Here is a 21,449-nt window from a genome sequence, read left to right as displayed (position 1 = left end):
CCTGCCAATCTAGTTTAAACCCCCACCAACAGCACTAGTAAATCTCCCTGCGAGGATATTTGGCCCAGACCTTTTCAGGTGTAGACCATTCAGCTTGTACAGGTCACACCTTCCACAGAACCAGTCCCAATGCCTCAGAAATCTGATGCCTCCGTCCTACACCAGCTTTCCAGTCACGTGTTCAATTGCTCTTTTCTCCTATTTTTATACTCCAGTTGCATGTGGGACTGGGAGTAATCCTAAGATTAGTGCTTTAGAGGTCCTGCTTTTCAATCTCCTTCCTAGCTCCCTGAAATCTGCTTTCAGGACCTCATCCCCTTTCCTACCCAAGTCATTGGTACCAATGTGAATCAGGACCTCTGGCTGATCATCCTCCCCCAGAAGAATGTCCTGCAGCTACTCCATGACATCCTTGACCCTGGCACCAGGAAGACAACATACCACCCTGGAGTCACATCTGTGGCCATAGAAACACCTGTCTGTTCCCCTAACTAACAAATTCCCTATAACTACTGCTCTTCCCCTCTTCTTCCTCCCCTCCTGTACAGCATAGCCACTCATGATACCACAAACCTAGCTCTGACTGCACTCTGAGGAGCCAACACCCTCATCAGTATCCAGAACAGAAAACCAATTGGCAAGCAGGACCCCAGGGGACTCCTGTACCTCTGGATAGTCTAGCAGTCACCCATTTCCTTTCTGCCTTCAGGCTCCTAAGCTGCGGTGTGACCACCTCACTGAACATGATATCCACATAGCTGTCAGCCTCAGATGCACCACAATGACTCCAGCCACCACTCAAGCTCTGAAACCCTGAGCTCAAGGTTCTGCAGCTGATAACATTTCCTGCACGTGTGGTTATCTAGGACACCAGTAGCATCCATGACTTCCCACATAATACATAACACACATTGCACACAACCGAGCTATCCTGCCATTGCTTCAATTTACTTCCCTTATGTTAACTTTATTTTACTTATACTACTTTATTTTACCTGGCCTTGACTTAACTTTACTTCCCTATTGCTTGTGTTTCTTACTGAAATCTAAATAGCTCCTTTTAAGGAGAATGTGTTTTTCTAATTTTCAGCTACTTGAAGACCCTCCCAAACAGTGGTTTCTCACCAACCAATGAACTTGTGTTCCTCCTGTGATCTCACTCTTGGATGCTTTAAAAATTCAGCCCTCTCATTCAGCTTGTCAACTTCTGGTCTGCAGCCTGAGAAAGGTAGAAAAAGAAAAGAGCACCTCCCTCCCCTTCTCACCAAACTCATAGCAATTCCACTCTATAACCATGCACCCTGTGACTGGGCACTTAACCTCTCTTATTTATACTTCTGAGATTCAAATGAATCTCCCATCTGGCAGTTACAAAACTAGATTGGGTCAGTTCCTTAATTTGCTGATTTCACCTGCTCTCCAGCAGAGGACTTAATTTGCTTACTAAGCCCCACCCAACCCTCTAAGAAGCTTAAAACTTAAAAAAACAGTAAATTTGCGTAAAATGCCGAATTGCAAGCAAGCAGCACTAGATTTCACAAAAGATTAACCCTTAAAATTTAAAATTTCACTCCCTTCTCACTAAACTCGCAGCAATTCCACTCTGAATGAGAAAAAAATGGAAATGTGGCCCCCTACGCATTAAGGTTGGACAAGCCTGCTGAAAATAATTGCAGTAAGACATCTTTACTCCTGTACTCAAATCTCCTTTCGATGAAAGCCAACTTACCGTTTTGCAGTCCGAATTGCTTGCTGCACTTGCATGCAACCTTTTAGTGACTCATGAAGAAGGACACCCAGGTCACTTTGGATATCAAAACTTACCACCTCTCAACATTTAAGAAATCCTGAGATTGGACCATTTCTTCCCACTCTCTGTTTTCTGTCTGTTAACCAGTTCTCAATCCATACCAGTATATTATCCCCAATCCCACGTGCTCTAATTTTGTCCACTAACCTCCTGCGTGGGACCTTATCAAAAGCCTTCTGAAAATCCAAATGCCTACGTCCACGTGTTCTGCTTTATCTCTGCTAAAAGTAACATCCTCAATAAACTCCAACAGGTTTGTCAAACATGATTTCCCTTTCATAACTCCATGTCGACTCTGCCCAATCATATCATTATTTTCTAAGTGTCCATTCATCACATCCTCCCCTTACCACTGATGTGAAACTAATAGATCTGCAGTTCTCTGTTTCCTCCCTCCCTCCTCTCCCTTCTTAAATAGTGGGGTTACAATTGCTAATATCCAGGAACTTCTCCAGAATCTATAGAATTTTGAGAGAAAACCACCAATACATCCACAAAATCTATAGCCACCACCTTCAGCACTCTGGGATGTAACTCATCAGGTTCAGAGGATTTATCAACCTTTAATCCAATTAATTTTTTGAGTACTATCTCTTTATTACTAATTTCTTTCAGTTCCTCATTTTCACAAGTCCCTTTGTTCCCTGGCTTTTCTGGGTGATTTTTGGTATCTTCCACCATGAAGACAGGCACAAAGTAATTGATTAGTTTCTCTGCTATTTCCCTATTCTCCATTATGAATTCTCCTGCCTCCACCTGTAAGGACCCACATTTGTCCTTGCTAGTCTTTTCCTTTTCACATAACAAAATAAGCTTTTGCAGTCTGCCTTTATTTTTCTTGCATTCATAAACTCTTTTCCCTTTATCAGTTTCCAGGTCCTCCTTTGCTGGATTCTGAATTGCTTCCAACCCTTCGAGTTTATCATAAAAGTAAAATACTGCAGATGCTGGAAATATGAAATAAAACAGCAAATGCTGGAAAAACTCAGTAGGTCTGGCAGCATCTGTGGGGGGAGAAACAGAGTTAACATTTTGAGTCCATATGAAGAAGAGTCATAGGGACTTGAAATGTTAACTCTGTTTCTCTCTCCAGAGATGCTGCCAGACCAGCTGAGTTTTTCCAGGATTATCTGTTTTTACCTCAGGCTTAGGTTATCTGTTTTTACCTCAGGCTTATCTCTTTTTTTGGCAACTTTATTAACCACTCCCTTTGATCTAACACAACCTTTAACTTCTTTTGTTAGCCACGGTTGATTCACCTTTCCTTCTGGGTTTTTGTGCCTTAGAGGAATTTTTATTTGCCCTCGTTCTCCCAATGGCTCCCCCCACTTTTTCCCAACTCCCCCATTTTCCCCCGTCTCCCCTGCTTTCCCCCACCTCCCCCACTTTTCCCCGGCTGCCCCTCACTTTCCCCAGCTCCCCTCGTTATCCTCTGTCCCCTTTGTTCTTCCATTCGGTTGTGCCACTTTAAACTACTTCTCTTCCTTTCCATCAATCTTGTCCCGATTCTCCATATAGATTAGCTTTCAGTAACACCAGCTTTGTAAAGGCAGGCAGCAGTGTAGATCGCTGGCCAGCTGCTTTAATGTTGATACCTTTCCTTAAGAAGCCCGTGTCAGTGTGCAAATAGGCAGACTGATAGGGTTGGAAGGGAAGGCTACAGCAAAACCAGGACTGGCCGCGCAGTCATCTTGCACCAAGTGTGCATCAGAATTAGGGATCAAGGTGGCCATGGTCTCAGCCACATCCTTCCCATCTCTTGTTTCTTTGTGTACGGTTCAACACATGGAAATTCTCCATATATTGTCGATGATGTCACCTGTGTAATTTTGCACAAATAAAATCAGAAATGGAACAGTGAACATGCATGCACCTTAATAGATTTGCAAATGGGTAGTTTCAGCCCATGAAAGACTTTGCAGTGTGTGTGTTGTGTGTGATTCATTCATGGGATGTGGGCCTTGCTGGCTAGGCCAGCATTTATTGCCCATCTAAAATTGCCCTTGAAAAGGTGATGAACCACTCCGGTTCCTGTGGTGTTACTACACCACAGTGCTATGATTTTGATCCAGTGACAGTGAAGAAACTGATATAAATTCTCAAGTCAGGATGGTGTGTGGTTTGGAGAGGAACTTCCAGTTGATGGTGTTCCCATGCATCTGCTGCCCTTGTCCTTGTTGATGGTAGCAGTCATAGGTTTGGAAGGTGCTGCCGAAGAAGTCTTGGTGAGTGCCTGCAGCGCATCTTGTAAATGGTACACATTGCTGTCACTGTGTGTCAGTGGTGGAGGGAGTGTCAATCAAGCTTTGTCCTGGATCCTGTTGAGCTTCCTGAGTGTTGTTGGAGCTGTACTCATCCAGGCAAGTGGAGACTATTCCATCATACTCCTGACTTGTGCCTTGTGGGACAGGCTTTGTGGAGTCAGGAAGTGAGTTACTCGTCACAGGGTTCCTTGCCTCTGACCTGCTCTTGTAGCCACAGTATTTATATGGGTAGTTCAGTTCAATTTCTGGTCAATGGTAACCCCCCCCCCAGATGTTGATAGTGAGGGATTCAGCGATGGTAATGCCATTGAATGTCAAGGGGCAATGGTTAGATTCTTTCTTGTTGGAGATGGTCATTGCCTGGCACTTGTATGACGCAAATGTTACTTTCCACTTGTCAGCCCAAGCCTGGATATTGTCCAGGTCTTTCTGCATTTGGACATGGACTGCTTCCATATTTGAAGAGTCACAAATGGTCCTGAACATTGTGCAATCATCAGCGATCATCCCCACTGCTGACCTTATGATGGAAGGAAGGTCCTTGATGTAGGAACTGAAGGTAGTTGAGCCTGAGACACTGCCCTGAGGAACTCCTGTAGTGATGTCCTGGGACTGAGATGATTGACCTCCAACAATCACAACCATCTTCCTTTATGCTGGGTCTAATTCTAACTGGCAAAGAGTTTTCCCCCTGATTCGCATTGACTCCAGTTTTGCTAGGGCTCCTTGATGCTGAACTTGGTCAAATGCCACCTTGATATCAAGGGCAGTCACTCTCACCTCACCTCTGGAGTTCATCTCTTTTGTCCATGTTTGAACCAAGGCTGTAATGAGGTCAGGAGCTGGAGTGGCCCTGGCGGAACACAAACTGAGGGAGAGACAGTGTGTGTGTGAGAGAGAGAGTATGTGAATGTGAGAGAGAGAGAGTGCATGTGTGAGAGTGTGTGTGTGTGAGAGATTGTGTGTGCATGAGAGAGTATGTATGTGTGCGAGAGTGTGGCTGTGAGAGAGAGCATGTGTGTGAGAGAGAGTCTGTGAGAAAGAGAGTGTTTGTGAGACAGTATGTGTTTGTGTGAAACATAGAGTGTGTGTGTGAGAGAGAGAGATTGTTTGAGAGAGAATGTGTGTGAGAGGAAGAAAGAGAGAGTGTGTGTGAGTGTGTGCCTGGCTCGCTCCCAGCCTCTGGGTTCTCATTCGCCCTCATCCCCTGTGATGAAAGAATAAGAATTTTCATAATATTTTTCCGATTTATCGTGGAGTAGGTTTATGGGAGTAAGCGTAGGTGGTTCTGTCTCTGAGATTTAATTACATTTGGGATCAAGTAGATTGCAAGGTTAAAATTATCAGAAGAAGCTAGGTGCTTGACATGTTAATGTCATTAATATATGCTGGCTTCGCATGTAAGGTGTGAAGGGAATTTGCATTTTTAGATAAATGGAGGGATATTTGGATTTCAAAGGGATCTTAGTCTGTTTACAACTAGCTGAATAAACAGGGCTAAGGAGCGTGCTTATTTTTCCCAAAGGTTACGGACAATATTGGCAACATAAAAGTTTTCACATTATGTGAAAGTTACAGTTTCAAAGACATATGGAGCAATAGAATTTACATATTAAAAAAGAGAGAAACATAAATAAAAGAGAATGAAAGGCTATGTGGAAAGAAGGCCATGTAAGATGTTACAGGAATGTGTGAAATAGCCTTAATGAAGCCTTCAACCATGTGTGCATAAGTCTGCTATACAACGAAACTGAAGTGGGGGGGAAGCCATTTGGAATTCCACTGTCAAGTGAGTATTGTGTTAACTTGCTGGTGCGGTTTTAAATCTATAATCTATTTTGGACTGTTGCTTTAAAGGGGGTGTAACTGCCGTTCAGGTTAATTAGGAGTTATTATATTAGTAAGTAATTGTAGTCTTATACATGTGCTTGAAATCTTTTATTTTGTCAATAAATATTTTAATTTAATTTTTGAAATCTCTAAAGGTCTTGGTGGACTCATTACTTCTGAATTCAGTGCACACATCTCGTAAAAAATACAAATTGCAAAGTCGTTGTGATAGTGTGACTAAATTCCCTCATGGATTTGGTCCACCTGGCACACATTATCTGTCACGGCATAATACCCGACATACCAACACATACTCTCACTCATCTCAAGGTGGATGTGGGTGAGTGAGTGAGAACCCTGAGACTGGGAGTGAGCCAGACACACACATTCTGACCTTCTCACACTCTAATGGTCATATTTATTAATTATTGTTTGTTTATCAATTTAATGCTTTGACATTGCTTTATTGTTGCTCAGCAAGTTGTTTCTTTTGTTCATATTTCAGTTTTTAAAAAAAAAATCATGTTCAATGTTGTGCCAAACCTTATCTTTTTGAAATTTGCTGATTGGCTGCTTCAGTGAGGTAAAACAATGGAAATGTGGACTCCACACGAAAAGGTTGCACAAGCCTGGTGTAGGGGTAACATTTTAGGGTATCTAGAGGATTGGTTACCGAACAGGAAGCAGAGAGTAGGGATAGGTGGATCTTTTTCGGGTTGGCAAGATGTGACGAGTAGTGTGCCACAGAGATGCTGGGGACTCTACAATTTATATCAATGACTTAGATGAAGGTTGATGGTTGATAAATTTGATGAGGAAACAGGTAGATAGGGGAGTAGGTTGTGAGGAGGGCATAAGGAGTCTGCAAAGGGACATAGATAGGTTAAGTGAGTAAGCAAAAAATTGGCAGATGGAGAATAATGTGGGAAAATATGAACTTGTCCATTTTGGCATGAAGAATAGAAAAGCAGCATATTCTTTAAATGGAGAGAGATGGCAGAACTCTGAGGTACAGAGGGCTTTGAGTGTCTGAGTACATGAATCAGGAAAAGTTAACATGTAGGTACAGCTAGTGATTAAGAAGACAAATGGAATGTTGTCATTTTTTTGCAAAGGGAGTGGAATATAAAAGCAGGGATATTTTGCTACAGCTGTTGTTGAGTACTAGAGTACTATGTACAAAGTTGGTCTCCTTATTTAAGAAAGGATATAAATGCCTTAGAAGCAATTCAAAGAAGATTCCTTTGATTTATACCTGGGATGGGGGAGTTACCTTAATAGGAAAAGTTGGACAGGCTGGGCCTGAATCCATTGGAGTTCAGAAGATTGAGAGGTTATTTTATTGAAACATATAAGATCCTGAGGGGACTTGACAGGATGGATGCTGAACGGATGTTTCCCTGTGTGGGAAAGGCTAGAACTAGGGGACACAGCTTAAAAATAAGGGGTCTCCAATTTAAGATGGAGGTGAGAATATTTTTTTTCCCTCAAAGGGTTGTGAATCTTTGGAACTCTCCTCCAGAGAGTGATAGAGGCAGGATCAATGAATATTTTTAAGGCAGAGGTAGGTAGATTCTTGACTAACAAGGGAGTCAAAGATTATCAGGGGTAGGTGGAATGTGGAGTTGAGGCCACAATCAGATCAGCCATGATCTTGTTGAATAGCAGAATAGGTTCAAGAGGCTAAATCGCCTAATTCTGCTCCGAATTCATAGGTTTGTATGCCAATTAATTTTGTCCTGGATTACTGTCTGTACAAGTATTGCCACTACTAGCATTCAGCTAACTGACCTGTTCTGGGTTTACCCCTATTTTTTTTAAACAAAGAAGCAAATTTTGGAACCCCGCAGTCCTTTGGCACTATCCCCATATCCAAGGAGGATTGCAAGATTGTGGCTAAAGCGTATAAACAAGATTAGAGCTTAAAAGGACAGTAGCAACATAGGTACAAAATTGGCTAAGTGACAGGAAACAGAAAATAGTGGTGAGTGGTTGTTTTTTGGACTAGAGCAATGTTTATAATGGAGTTCCCCAAAGATCGATGTTAGGACCCCTGTTCTTTCTGATATATATTAATGGCATACACCTTGGTGTGCAGGGCAAAATTTCAAAATTTGTGGACAATATGAAACTTGGAAGTATTGTGTACCATGAGAAGGATAGTGTTGAACTTCTAAAGGTCATAGGTTGGTGGAGTGGACACAAAATGGCAGATCAAATTTAATGCAGCAAAGTGTGAAGTGATTAATTTTGGTCGGAAGAGAGTCAATATAAAATAAAGGCTACAATTCTAAAAAGGGTGCACAAGCAGGGGAACCTGGGTCTATATATACGTGCATAAATCATTGAAGAGTAGTTAACAAAGCATACAGCATCCTAGGCTTCATCAATAGAAGCATAAAGTACAAAATCAGGGAAGTTATGTTAAACCTGTGTAAAACACTGGTTCGGCCTCAGCTGGAGCATTGCGTCCAGTTCTGGGCAACACACTTTCGGAAGGATGTTAAGGCATTAGATAGGGTGCAGAAAAGGTTCACAAGAATGGTTCTAGGGATGAGGAACTTCAGTTACTTAGAAAGATTGGAGAGATTGGGACTATTCTTCATGGAGGATAATGATCAGCATCAACAAAGTGAATCAGAGAATCACAGAACTGCTATAGCACAGCAGGAAGCCAGTTGGCCCATCGTATCTGCACCCAGCCCACTGAAGGAGCAATGCACCTTGTGCCACTCACCTACTTCCTCTCCGTAGCCCTGCACATTCTTCCTTTTCAAATAGATAATATTTGAATTCCCTCTTGAATGCTTTGATTGAATCTGCCTCCACCAGACTCTCAGGCAGAGCATTCCACTAATGGGAACATTTTTCCTCTATCTACCCTGTCCAGAACTCTCATGATTTTGAATACCTCTATCAAGTCTTTTTTCAGCCTTCTTTTCTCTAAGGAAAATTGTCCCAACTTCGCCAATCAATCTATGTATCTGGAGTTCCTTATCCCTGGAACCATTCTTGTATTTTCTGCACTCTTGCTAATATCTTCAAATCATTCCTAAAGCGTGGTGCCCAGTGTTGTGATATTGCTTTAATGGAACATATAAGTAGTTCATGGGCAGAATTTTACCGTCGGCGAGCGGGGGGGCAGGGCCCGCTCGCCGGCGCGTAAAATGATGCGGGATGATGTCGGGCGGAAACCCCAACGTCACCCCGCCCCATTTAAACTTTCAGGAAGGTGGGGGGGCATCAAAATCAGCTGCGGGCCTGCCGACCTGTCAGTGGCCACTTGAGGCCATTGACAGGATCAATTAAGCAATTAAAGGACCTTCCCGTCCAACCTTAAGGTTGGCGGGTCAGCCAGGAGCCCTGGCGGCAGCTAGGAATAAACATGAAACCTCATCCAGCAGTGGGATGAGGTTTCATGTAGGGTTTTAAAAATTGTAATAAAGTTGTTATGGAAATTATGAACATGTCCCAACTCATGTGACATTGTCACAGGAGGGGACATGTAGGGGATTTTTCTTTTCTCTCTTTTTAATATTTTTAAAAGTCGAGGCGATCTATCTAAGGCTGCACTTAACCTCAGGGAGATGAGTGCGCTCTTTCGTGCGCATGCACGCATTTAGGAATTCCCCCTCGCCCGCACAGGGAGAACATAGCGCTTCTCGGCGGACGTCACGTTGGGCTGGCCTTAATTGGCCTGCCCACGTTAAATGGCGGTGCAGCCCTGATCACTAGAGGCGATTGGCTCTGCGCCCTCCCATGATTGGGTCAGGCCCACCGCCCGACGAACGCAAAATTCAGCCCCATGTGTGTCATCATTGCAATAAGTGGTGTCATACAGCTGTGTTGACTTTCAGCAAGATGTGTATTTGAAGCTCTCCTGTAACTTCTTTATAGTATTGTGAATCTCTAATAAAACAAACCAAGTGCATTTGTTAACATTCATCAGTCTGTGATTAGTATGCTTGTGTGAAGAACCCAACAAAACAACATGGTGGCAACTTGTGCTTTTGAAGACCACGTTGCAGAAGCAAATTCAAAGTACAACATTGAAGATTGGAATTGTGGTGACCCATTTCAGTGTAGAGATCACTGGAGTCAATCAAAGATTGGGAGAAGCTGAAAAAAAAATCGGCACAACACAAATGTCTGCTTCAAAGCAATACAGTGAGATACGAGGAGTTAGAAGCTCCTTCGGGGATTGGTGCTCAAATAAACAGTGAGTAACTGACTTGGAGGATAACTGCAGGTGATCAGGAAGAATATTAAGTATAAAAACAAAAAACTACTGCGGATGCTGGAAATCCAAAACAAAAACAGAATTACCTGGAAAAACTCAGCAGGTCTGGCAGCATCGGCAGAGAAGAAAAGAGTTGATGTTTCAAGTCCTCATGACCCTTCAACAAAACTGAGTAATATTAGGAGAGGGGTGAAATATAAGCTGGTTTAAGGTGGGGTGGGGTGGGGGGAGAGAAGTTGGGGGGTGGGGATGGTGGTTGTAGGGACAAGCAAGCAGTGATAGGAGCAGATAATCAAAAGATGTCACAGACAAAGGAACAAAGAGGTGTTGAAGGTAGTGATATTATCTAAGAGAATGCTAATTAAGAATGGATGGCAGGACACTCAAGGTACAGCTCTAGTGGGGGTGGAAAGACTGACATGGCATTACAGGTATAGATTTAAAAATAATAGAAATAGGTGAGAAAAGAAAAATCTATATAAATTATTGGAAAAAACAAAAGGGAGGGGGGAGAAACGGAAAGGGGGTGGGGATAGAGGAGGGAGTTCAAGATCTAAAGTTGTTGAATTCAATATTCAGTCCGGAAAGAAGATGAGGTGCTGTTCCTCCAGTTTGCGTTGGGCTTCACTGGAACAATGCAGCAAGCCAAGGACAGACATGTGGGCAAGAGAGCAGGGTGGAGTGTTAAAATGGCAAGCAACAGGGAGGTTTGGGTCTTTCTTGCAGACAGACCGCAGGTGTTCTGCAAAGCAGTCGCCCAGTTTACGTTTGGTCTCTCCAATGTAGAGGAGACCGCATTGGGAGCAACGAATGTAGTAGATTAAGTTAGGGGAAATGCAAGTGAAATGCTGCTTCACTTGAAAGGAGAATATTAGGTATGTTCAGGTTCAGGCTGCGAAAGTCAGTTTGGAATTGGGCTGACATTTTGCAAAGCCATTTGCAGAGCCCGGGGCTGGGCGTGGCGAAGACTCAAGCTGCAGGCACAGCAGTGCTGCAGTACTTTTTAGTATTTCCAATGAAGGAAATCCAACTCACAGGAAAACAGAAAAATCCTTGAGAAACAAGAAACATCAGTTCGATGACTACAAAATTTCCCATCATGTATCGGAAGGCAACAGATGTCCTATCCAAGTATAAGCTTTTTCAACAGAGAATGATTTATCCTGAAGAAGAGTCATACAGACTCAAAACGTTAACTCTGTCTTTATCTCCACAGATGCTGTCAGACCTGCTGAGTTTTTCCAGTATTTTTTGTTTTTGTTTCAGATTTCCAGCATCCACAGTATTTTGCCTTTATATTATGGTTTATCCAGTGCTGAACCTGACAGACAGGCAGTAAAGATTAAAATAGCCATTTGAAGTGAGGGACTCAATCTAATCAGGTCTATCCGATGAGTATCAAAAGTACCTGGAATACACTGGAAGATCAACCCTGCATAAAGGTGAATTTCAGGATTAAATATTTAGAGTTAATGGTATTCAGACATTATCCTAAGGAGTCATTTGGACAGCTTGCAGGCTGATGCTGTGATAAGGACAGAGATTGTGATTTCTTTGAAGCTGAGTAGCCAGAAAGAATCATGGAGCTTGTCATTGCTCCAACGCTAATCGAAGCCTTCCGGAGAGAGCTAGTAGAATAAAGAAAGGGCATGAAATCAACATCTTGTTGAAAGCCGGTAGGAAATCTGAAGCCATTGGGCTGAATTTTCCCCCTGTCGCGGGGGGAAGTTGATGAGCAGGCGCGTATTGACACGCTTCCTATTGGCGCCCCCAATCAGAGGCGCGGTGCCATTTTACGTGGGTCGGCCAATTAAGGCCAAGTCACCTCAACCACAGGGCTGCACTTGCCATGCCCTCCAGGTCACCTCAACAGCAGGGCTGCCCTTGCCATCTCCCTCAACGCACCTCAAACGTGAAGTCTAACAGGCGACTCTGCTGAACACCACACAAAGTTTTTTTTATTCATTCATGTGATGTGGGCTTTGCTGGCTGGGCCAGCACTTATTGCCCACTCCCAGTTTCCTTTGAGAAGGCGATGGGGAGCTGCCTTGAACCATTGCAGCTCATGTGGTATAGCATCCACAATGCTGTTAGGGAGTTCCAGGATTTTGATCTGGCAGCAGTGAAGGAACGGCGATATATGTCCAAGTCAAGATGGTGAGTGACTTGGAGGGGAACTTCCAGGTGGTGGTGTTCCCATCTATCTGCTGCCCTTATGCTTTTAGATGGTAGTGGTCATGGGTTTGGAAGGAGCCTTGGTGAATTCCTGCAGTGCATCTTGTAGATGGTACGCACTACTGCTATTGTGTATCAGTGGTGAAGGGGGTGAATGTGGAAGTGGTGCCAATCAAGCTTTGTCCTGGACGTTGTCAAGCTTCTTGAATGTTGTGGGAGCTGCAATCATCCAGGCAAAATGGGAGTATTCCATTACACTCCTGACTTGAGTCTTGTAGACGGTAGATAGGTTTTGGGGAGTCAGGAGGTGAGTTAATCGCCGCAGGATTCCTAGCCTCTGACCTGCTCTTGTAGCCACTGTATTTATATGGCTAGCCTAATTCAGTTTCTAGTCAATGGTAATCCCCAGGATGTTGATAATGGGTGATTCAATGATGATAATGCCATTGACCGTCAAGGAGCGATGGTTAGATTCTCTTTTGTTGGAGATGGTCATTGCCTGGCACTTGTATGGCACAAATGTCTTTGTGACTTGTCAGCCCAAGCCTGGATATTGCCCAGGTCTTACTGCATTTGGACATGGGCAGTTTCAGTATCTGAGGAGTCACAAATGGTGCTGAACATTGTACAATCATCAGTGAACATCCCCACATCTGACCTTATGACGGGAGTAAGGTCATTGATGAAGCAGCTGAAGATGGTTGGGCCGAGGACACTACCCTGAGGAACTCCTGCAGTAAAGTCCTGGGGCTGAGATGACTGACCTCCAACAACCACAACCATCTTCTTTTGTGCTAGGTATGACTCCAACCAGTGGAGAGCTTTCCCCCTGATTCCCATTGATTCCAGTTTTGCTAGGGCTCTTTAATGCCACACCCATTCAAATGCAGCCTTGATGTCAAGGGCAGTCTCTCTCGCCTCACCTCGGGAGTTCAGCTCCTTTGTCCATGTTTGAACCAAGGACGTAATGTGGTCAGGAGCTGAGTGGCCAAGGCAGAACCCAAACTGGGTATCAGTGAGCAGGTTATGCTAAGCAGGTGCTGCTTCATAGCACTGTTGATGACCCCTTCCATTACTTTACTGATGATGAAGAGTAGACTGATAGGGCAGTGGTTGGCCGGGTTGGATTTGTCCTGCTTTTTGTGTACAGGACATACTGGGCAATTTTCCACATAGCTGGGTAGATGCCAGTGTTGTAACTGTATTGGAACAGCTTGGCTCGGGGCACAGCAAGTTCTAGAGCACAAGTCTTCAATACTTTTGCCGGAATATTGTCAGGGCTCATAGCCTTTGCAGTATCCAGTGCCTTCAGCCATTTGTTGATATCACGTGGAGTGAATCAAATTGGCTGAAGACTGGTATTTCTGATGCTGGATATCTGGGAGGAGGCCAAGATGGATCATCCCTTCGGCACTTTTGGCTGAAGATTGTTGCGAATACTTCAGCCTCATCTTTTGCACTGATGTGCTCCCGCCATTGAGGATGGGGATATTTTTGGTGGGTCCTCCTCCAGTGAGTTGTTTTATTTTTCACGACTGGATGTGGCAGGACTCCAGAGCTTAGACCTGATGGTTATGGGATCACTTAGCCCTGTCCATCACTGGGTCCTTGTACAGTTTGGCACACAAATAGTCTTGTGCTATAGCTTCACCAGGTTGACACCTCACACTTACGTATGCCTCGTGCTGCTCCTGGCATGCCCTCCTGCACTCTTCATTGAACCAGGGTTGATCCCCTGGCTTGATGGTAATGGTAGAATGGAGGATATGCTGGGCCATGAGGTTACAGGTTGTGTTCGAGTAAAATTCTGATGCTGCTGATGGTCCACAGTACCTCATGGATGTTCAGTCTTGAGTTGCTGGATCTGTTCGCAATCTATCCCATTTAGCATGCAGGGTATCCTCAATGTGAAGGCGGGGCTTCGTCTCCACAATGACTGTGCGGTGGTCACTCCTACTGATACTGTCATGGACAGATGCATCTGCGGTAGCGAGGCTGGCGGTTATGAGGTCAAGTATGTTTTCCCCTCTTGCTGGTTCCCTCACCACCTGCTGCATACACAGTCTAGCAGCTATGTCCTTTCGGATTTGGCCAGCTCGGTCAGTAGTGGTGTAACCAAACCACTCCTGGTGATGGACATTGAAGTCCCCCATCCAGAGTACATTCTGCGCCCTTGCCACCCTCAGTGCTTCCTACAAGTGGTGTTCAGCATGGAGCAGTGCTGAGTCATCAGCTGAGGGAGGGCGGTACGTGGCAATCAGCAGGAGGTTTCCTTGCCCATGTTTGGCCTAATGTCATGAGACTTCATGGGTTCCGGCGTCAATGTTAAGGACTCCCAGGGCAACTCCCTCCCGACTGCATGTCACTGTGCCGTCACTTCTGCTGGGTCTGTCCTGCCGGAACAGGACAGGACATACCCTGGGATGGTGATGGTGAAGTCTGGGACATTATCTGTAAGATATGATTCCTTGAGGATGGCTATGTCAGCCTGTTGCTTGACTGGTCTGTGAGACTGCTCTCCCAATTTTGGCACAAGCCCCCAGATGTTAGTATGGAGGACTTTGCAGGGTCGACAGGTCTGAGTTTGCAGTTGTCGATGCCGGCTAGACCGTCCGATTTCATTCATTTTTTGAGACTTTGTACTGGTTTGATACAACTGAGTGCCTTGCTATGCCATTTCAGAGGGCATTTATGAGTGAACCACATTGCTGTGGATCTGGAGTCACAAGTAGGTCAGACCAGGTAAGGACAGGAGATTTCCTTCCCTAAGGGACATTAGTGAATCAGATAGGTTTTTACAACAATCGACAATAGCTTCATGATAATCATTAGACTTTTAATTCTAAGTGAGTAGGCAAAGATCTGGCAAATGGAATATAATGTGGGAAAATGTGAAATTGTCCATTTTGGCAGGAAGAATAAAGAAGAAGCATATTACCTAAAAGGTGAGAGATTTCAGAGCTCTGAGATTCAGAGGCATTTGGGTGTCTTAGTGCATGAATCACAAAAGTTTGCAGGGACAACAAGTAATTAGGAAAGCTAATAGAATGTTATTAGCTGGCCTGTGACTTCGAGAGAGCTGTGAAGATGTGCAAGGTGTGGCGAGCGCATCAGCCAAAGCAGCACAGGAAACCACTACACCCTCATGAGCTCCCATTGCGTCCCTGGTCAAAGATTGCAATGCATCTGTTTATCATTTATGCTGATGATTTCCTCTTAGTCACAGATTATTTTTCAAAATTCTGACTTATCAGATAGTTGAAGGCTACATCGAGCACATCTGAGCGAGTACTTTGAATCCTGTATTTAGTCTTTTAGGTACACCGGAGCTGATTGTATCAGATAATACTCCACAATATAGAGGCAAACCATTTCAGGACATGTGTGCCAAGTGGGGCATAAACCGTGTAAGGGTGTCTCCGTATTATCCTAGATCCAATGGTCTTGCTGAAAAAATGGTTAAATTGCTTAATGTGAAGTGGAAGGAAATAGAGCAAGATTTCCAGGTTGCAATGTTGAATTTACGGGCAACACCATTAGACATGGGATTATCGTCACCAGCTGAAATTGTGTTCGGGAGACAGATCAGAACAACACTTCCGAGTTATCATCTGTCCAGGCTTGCATCAGTGCAGAAAAGCAGGAGAAGATGAAGTCTACACACGATTAATCAGAATCACACAGTGCAGAAGAGGCCCTTCGGCACTTTAGCATGCAGGTGTGGAATTGCTTTGTTTGCACGTGGAGGAAAAGGCTTGAGTTATTTACCTAACAGTAGGAATCTGGTTCGCAGCAAAAGTATCTAAGATTTGCAGCGAACCAAGATCATGCAACGTCACAACACCTAATGGACAGATGTTGAGGAACAACAGATGATAAAAGCAAAACTGCAGATGCTGGAAGAAAACAGAAAATGCTGGAAGAACTCAGCAATCCTGGTAGTATATGTGGAGAGAGAGAGAGACAGAGTTAACGTTTCCAGTTTGGATGACTCTTCTCCAGAGCCAATAGCATCGAGAGCACATTTGCGAGTATGGCCTGAGAGTGAGATTATGGAAGACCTCTTTGAAGGCAACCACCGCAGCAGGACACCCATACAACTACATTGCTGAGTCAAGAACACTGTAGTGATGATTCTAGATCTCAGAAGAGCTTTACTATTATGAAATCTGGGCATAAGAGTAAGCCACCTATATGTTTTAGGAATACTTAAATGATGGATAGAGGTCTAAATTTTATGCAAACAGTTTTAATAGCAATTTAACAGCAATTCTGTCATATATGTATTTATTCTTACAGTGATGTGATGATGATGAGCTCTAATGAAATATGTAAATATTGAGTGCGCATCATCACTGCAGGAAGTGATATCATACAGTATGGCCAGGATTTTCCAGTTGTCGGGTGGGCTTGGCGGGGGCGACTGGGAGTGACTGCGAAACGGACCGCCACCCGTGATTGGGCCTCGACCGCGATTACACGCTGGCTGGCCAATTAATGGCTCTGTCACATGAGCAGGGACATGTTAGAGATGAGTGCAAAAAGTTTTTTTTTAAATCGTTGGACGAAACCTCATCCTGCCCGTGGATGAGGTTTTGCCAAAAATCCAAAAGCCGTTTGGCCTTTTCGCCCACCCACCAACAAAATTTTGATCACTTAGTTCATTAAAGGCCTTAATAGGCCACTTAATTGTCAACGGGTGCACTGCTGACCCCCGTGCACGCCCGCCGACCGAAATATTGCGCAAATGCACGATGACGTCGGGATGCTCGCCTGACGCCATCGCACATTATTTTAAGCTCGTTCGGGGTGGATGCACGTCTGCCTGACGAGTGCAATATTCTGCCCTATGTGGCACAGGTGTGCGAATTGTGTTGATTCCCTAGTAAGAGGTGTATGTAGAGCTCTCCTGTAATACTTGATAACAGTCGATCTCATGTGAAAGTCGGACCTCAACTTTTGGACAAAAAATGCTTAATTTTTCATATATCTCATGTATAAGTCAACCCCCGACTTTTGGCCAAAAGATCCTAACTCTTTCTATTTACGGCCCACTCTCCACCTCTCCAGCAGGCCAACTCTCTCCCTCTCGCCAACTGTCTCCCTCACACCGCTTGCCTGTCCCATTTTCCCAGTCACGGCTTTCCTACCTGATTCTCCCACTCCTTGCTTTCCTACCTGACTCTCCCACTTGCTGCTTTCTCTCTTGAACCCTCTCTGTAAGTGATGACTCAGGAAAGGGGTGCAAATGAAGTGAGAAAATGGGAGCTGTGAAGGAACTTCTTCTCTCAGAGGGTCATAGAAACATAGAAAATAGGAGCAGGAGTAGGCCATTTGAGCCTGCTCCGCCATTCATTATGATCATGGCTGATCATCCAACTCAATAGCCTGCTCCTGCTTTCTCCCCATATCTTTTGATCCCTTTCGCCCCAAGAGCTATATCTAACTCCTTCTTGAAAACATACAATGTTTTGGCCTCAACTACTTTCTGTGGTAGCAAATTCCACAGGCTCATGACTCTCTGGGTGAAGAAATTTCTCCTTATCTCAGTCATTGGTCTTTGTAAGTCACTTCCACAGATAGCAGTGGAGGCTGGGTCCTGGACGATATTCAAGGCTAAGTTAGGCAGATTTTTGATTGACCAGGGAGTCAAGGGTTATGGGTGACAGGCAAGAAAGTGGCACTCAGGCCACAATCATCAGAATGGCAGAGCAGGCTTGAAGGGCTGAAAGACCTATTCTTGCTCCTATTTATTATGGCCTTATTTAGCTGTAGTATATGTGATGACTTGTGAAGTGAATGAGATATCAATGATCGTGGTTTTTATATTTGGTTTTGAAGCATTCATAATAATTTCACATTCAAAGTCTTTTGTTCCTTTTCTGTTTAGATTGAATCTGTTCTGAGACAAGGAGTTACTTTACTGAATTGGTCATCTCTAACACTGGAACAGTTCTTCTCTGATGCAAATACAGCCATAGATGAGTTGATTGCATTTTTAAAGACAGTAAGTAGATGTCTTAGAAACTGTAAATTTGCTTATTAAGTTAAAGGATGACAGCAGTGGTAAACAGGACATTTTGTTTCATTTTGGCATCTAGTAATAACAGGTTCTTAATAAGTATGGGCTCCAAAAGAATCCTTTACTCTTTCATGGGCCAATTGCTAGTAAGGCCAATATCTGTTGCCCATCCCTAATTGCTCTCAAAGAATTCTGTAATTGTAATATGTTTATGTAGCACCCAACCACATGAGAGAAAAAGATAGAATCAAAGAATAATAGAATTGTTACAGAAGGAGGCCATTTGGCCCATCTCGTCTGTGTTGGTTCTCATCTAGTTTTGTACTCCCACATTTTCCCGATAGCCCTGCAAATTTTGCCTCTTCAGGTAATTGCCCAATTCCATTTTGAAAGCCATGATTTAATCTACCTTCACCACACGCTCAAGCAATGCATTCCAGATCCACATCACTTGCTGTGCAAAAAAGATTTCCCTCATGTTAACTTCTTGTAGCAACTACCTTCAATTGGTGTCCTCCAGTTCTGTATCCCTCCACTATCTGCTTTGTCTGATTTTGAATACCTCTGTCAAATCTCCTCTTGACCTCTTTTCCAAGGAGAATAGCCCCAGTTTCTCGCAACTGAAGTTCTTCACCCCTAGAATCATCCTCATGAATCGTTTCTGCACTCTCTCCAATGCCTTCACATTGGACTCAAAGTCAGTGTCCCCAAGACTTAGGTTATGTTTAATCAGCACCAGGCACACGCTACGAAATGCCAGACATAACATAATGCCATTATTGATGAAGATATCGCTGCATACATCCAGAAAGCAATTTCTGCCTACAGCTGACATCAGGATCTTATCTGAAAGCAATACTGCATTAAGCTGAAGACTAAAGTCAAACTCTGCTGGGCCATCGTCCTGACCACCCTGCTGAATAGCACAGAATCCTGGCTCTACTACAGGAGCCATATCAAAGTTTTGGAACTTCCACCAAAGACACCTGAGGTCCATGATGCGAATTCGATGGCAGGTGAAAATCACAAACAATGAGGTCCTTCATCATGCTGGGCATAGAGACCACCCTCCATAAAATTTAACTTAGATTTGGAGGCCATCCTTCCCAAAAAGAATTACTACAAAATCTCCAAGCAAATCTTCTATGGGGAACTGTCTCAAGGCAAACAACATCAGGGTGGTCAGTACAAATGATACAAGGACACCCTAAAAAAGAGCCTTAGAAACTTCTGCATTGCAGGACATCTTTCTTGGGAAAACACTGCAGCCAACCAGGCCATGTGATCCAAGCACTGAAATTTGATTTAGCACACTTTGAGGACTATCTATTTGTAAAATCCAAAGTGTCCTGAGAAAGGGCAGAGGTGGCTCAGCTGCAGAAGTTCCCCCAAGCAGCAGCAATGACAACATGACCTGCCAGTTCAGTGGACTTTCATGCTGATCTCTCATTGACGTCTTCAGTCACCTACAGCCTGGACATACTTGAGTAACAAGAGATTTACCATCACATCTTGCTTTTGTACTCTATGCCCTGTTTATAAAGCCTAAGTCCTGCATGCTTTTTGAACAAGTCTCTCAAGCTGCCCTGCCAACTTCAATGATTGACACATATTACCCCTCCGATTCCCCTGCTCCTGCACCTCCTGAAGAATATTTTATATTGTCCCTCCTCATTCTTCCTACCAAAATGAAACATTTTATCCTTCTCTGCATTAAATTTCATCTCCCACATCTCTGCTCATTCCATAAATCTGTCTGTCCTTTTGAAGATTAACATCATCCATCTCACAGTTCACATTACTTCCAAATTTCATGTCATCCACAAATTTTGAAATTGTGCCATGTACACCAAGGTCTGGTTTATTGATATATAACAAGAAGAACGGGGATGCTAACACTATCCTAGAGAACTCCATGATAAATCTTCCCCCAGTCCGAAAGCAACCAACAACCACTACTCTCTGCTTCCTGATACCATATCCATGTTGTTACTGTCCCTTTTATTCCATAAGCTCCAACTTTGCTCATAAGCCTGGCTTTCGGAAGTCCATGCACACCACATCAAATGCATTATCCTCATCTACCCTCTCTGTTACTTCAACAAAAACAGTCAAGGAAGTCAAGGTCAAGCAATTTTCCCTTAACAAATCACTTTGGCTTTCTTTAATAACCCTGTATTTGCCCAAGTGACTATTAATTTTGTCCTATCATTTCTAAAAACTTTCCCACCACAGATATTAAACTGACTGGCCTATAGTTGCTGGGCTTACACCCTTTTCTTAACAGAGGTGTAACATTTGCAATGCTTCAGTCCTCTGTATCTAAAGAAGATTTGAAAATTATGGCCAGTGCCTCCTCAATTTCCACCTTTACTTCAGTATTCTTGGATGTATCCTGTCTCCTCTGGTGACTTATCATGGAGAAGGATGTTATTGGTACAATAGCGACCTTGGATGACCATAGATAAGGAGCAGGAGTAGACCACATGGTCCATCGAGCCTGCTGTGCCATTCAATCCGATTATGGTTGATATTGGGCTTCAACTCTATTTTTCCACTCATTCCTCATATTCCTTAATTCCCTAATATACCAAAAATCTGTCAATCCCAGATTTAAATATATTGAATGATAGAGCATCCACAACCTTCTACGGTAGAGAATTCCAAAGATTAACAATCCTTTGAATGAAGTAATTTCTTCGCATCTCAGTCCTAAATGATTGGCCCCTTATCCTGAGACTATGCCCCATGTTTTAGACTCCCCAAACAACGGAAATAATCTCTCAGCGTCCACCTTATCAAGCCCCTTCAGAATTTTGTAGGTTTCAATGAGATTGCTTCTCATTCTTCTAACCTCCAGAGAACGTAAGCTTAATATACTCAGCTTCTCGTCATAGGACCACCCTCTCATCCTAGGTGCCAATTTAGTAAACCTTTGCTGTACAGCCTCCAATGCAAGTATATTCCATGTTAAACGTGGAGACCAAAACTGTACACAGTAGTCCAGATGCGGTTTCACCAAAACCCATTAAAACTGTAGCAAGACTTCTTTATTCTTGCACTCCAATCCCCTTGCAATAAAGACCAACATGCCATTTGCCTTCCTAA

General features: G+C 43.7%; 1 protein-coding gene across 1 annotated transcript in view; it reads left to right on the top strand.

Annotated features, from left to right (window-relative positions):
- LOC144681152 (dynein axonemal heavy chain 8-like) overlaps positions 1 to 21,449 on the top strand; it is a 1,929,890-nt gene that overhangs the window by 511,671 nt on the left and 1,396,770 nt on the right. Inside the window, exon 19 of the mRNA XM_078542879.1 lies at positions 18,210 to 18,326. Coding sequence (XP_078399005.1) covers positions 18,210 to 18,326 — 117 coding nt within the window. The remainder of the gene's footprint in view (positions 1 to 18,209; positions 18,327 to 21,449) is intronic.

The sequence above is a fragment of the Cetorhinus maximus genome, chromosome 5 (genome assembly GCF_964194155.1).
Source record: "Cetorhinus maximus chromosome 5, sCetMax3.hap1.1, whole genome shotgun sequence".
NCBI classification, from domain to species: domain Eukaryota; kingdom Metazoa; phylum Chordata; class Chondrichthyes; order Lamniformes; family Cetorhinidae; genus Cetorhinus; species Cetorhinus maximus.
Note: the sequence above shows the minus strand (reverse complement) of the source record. Positions and strands in the feature narration are given on the sequence as shown.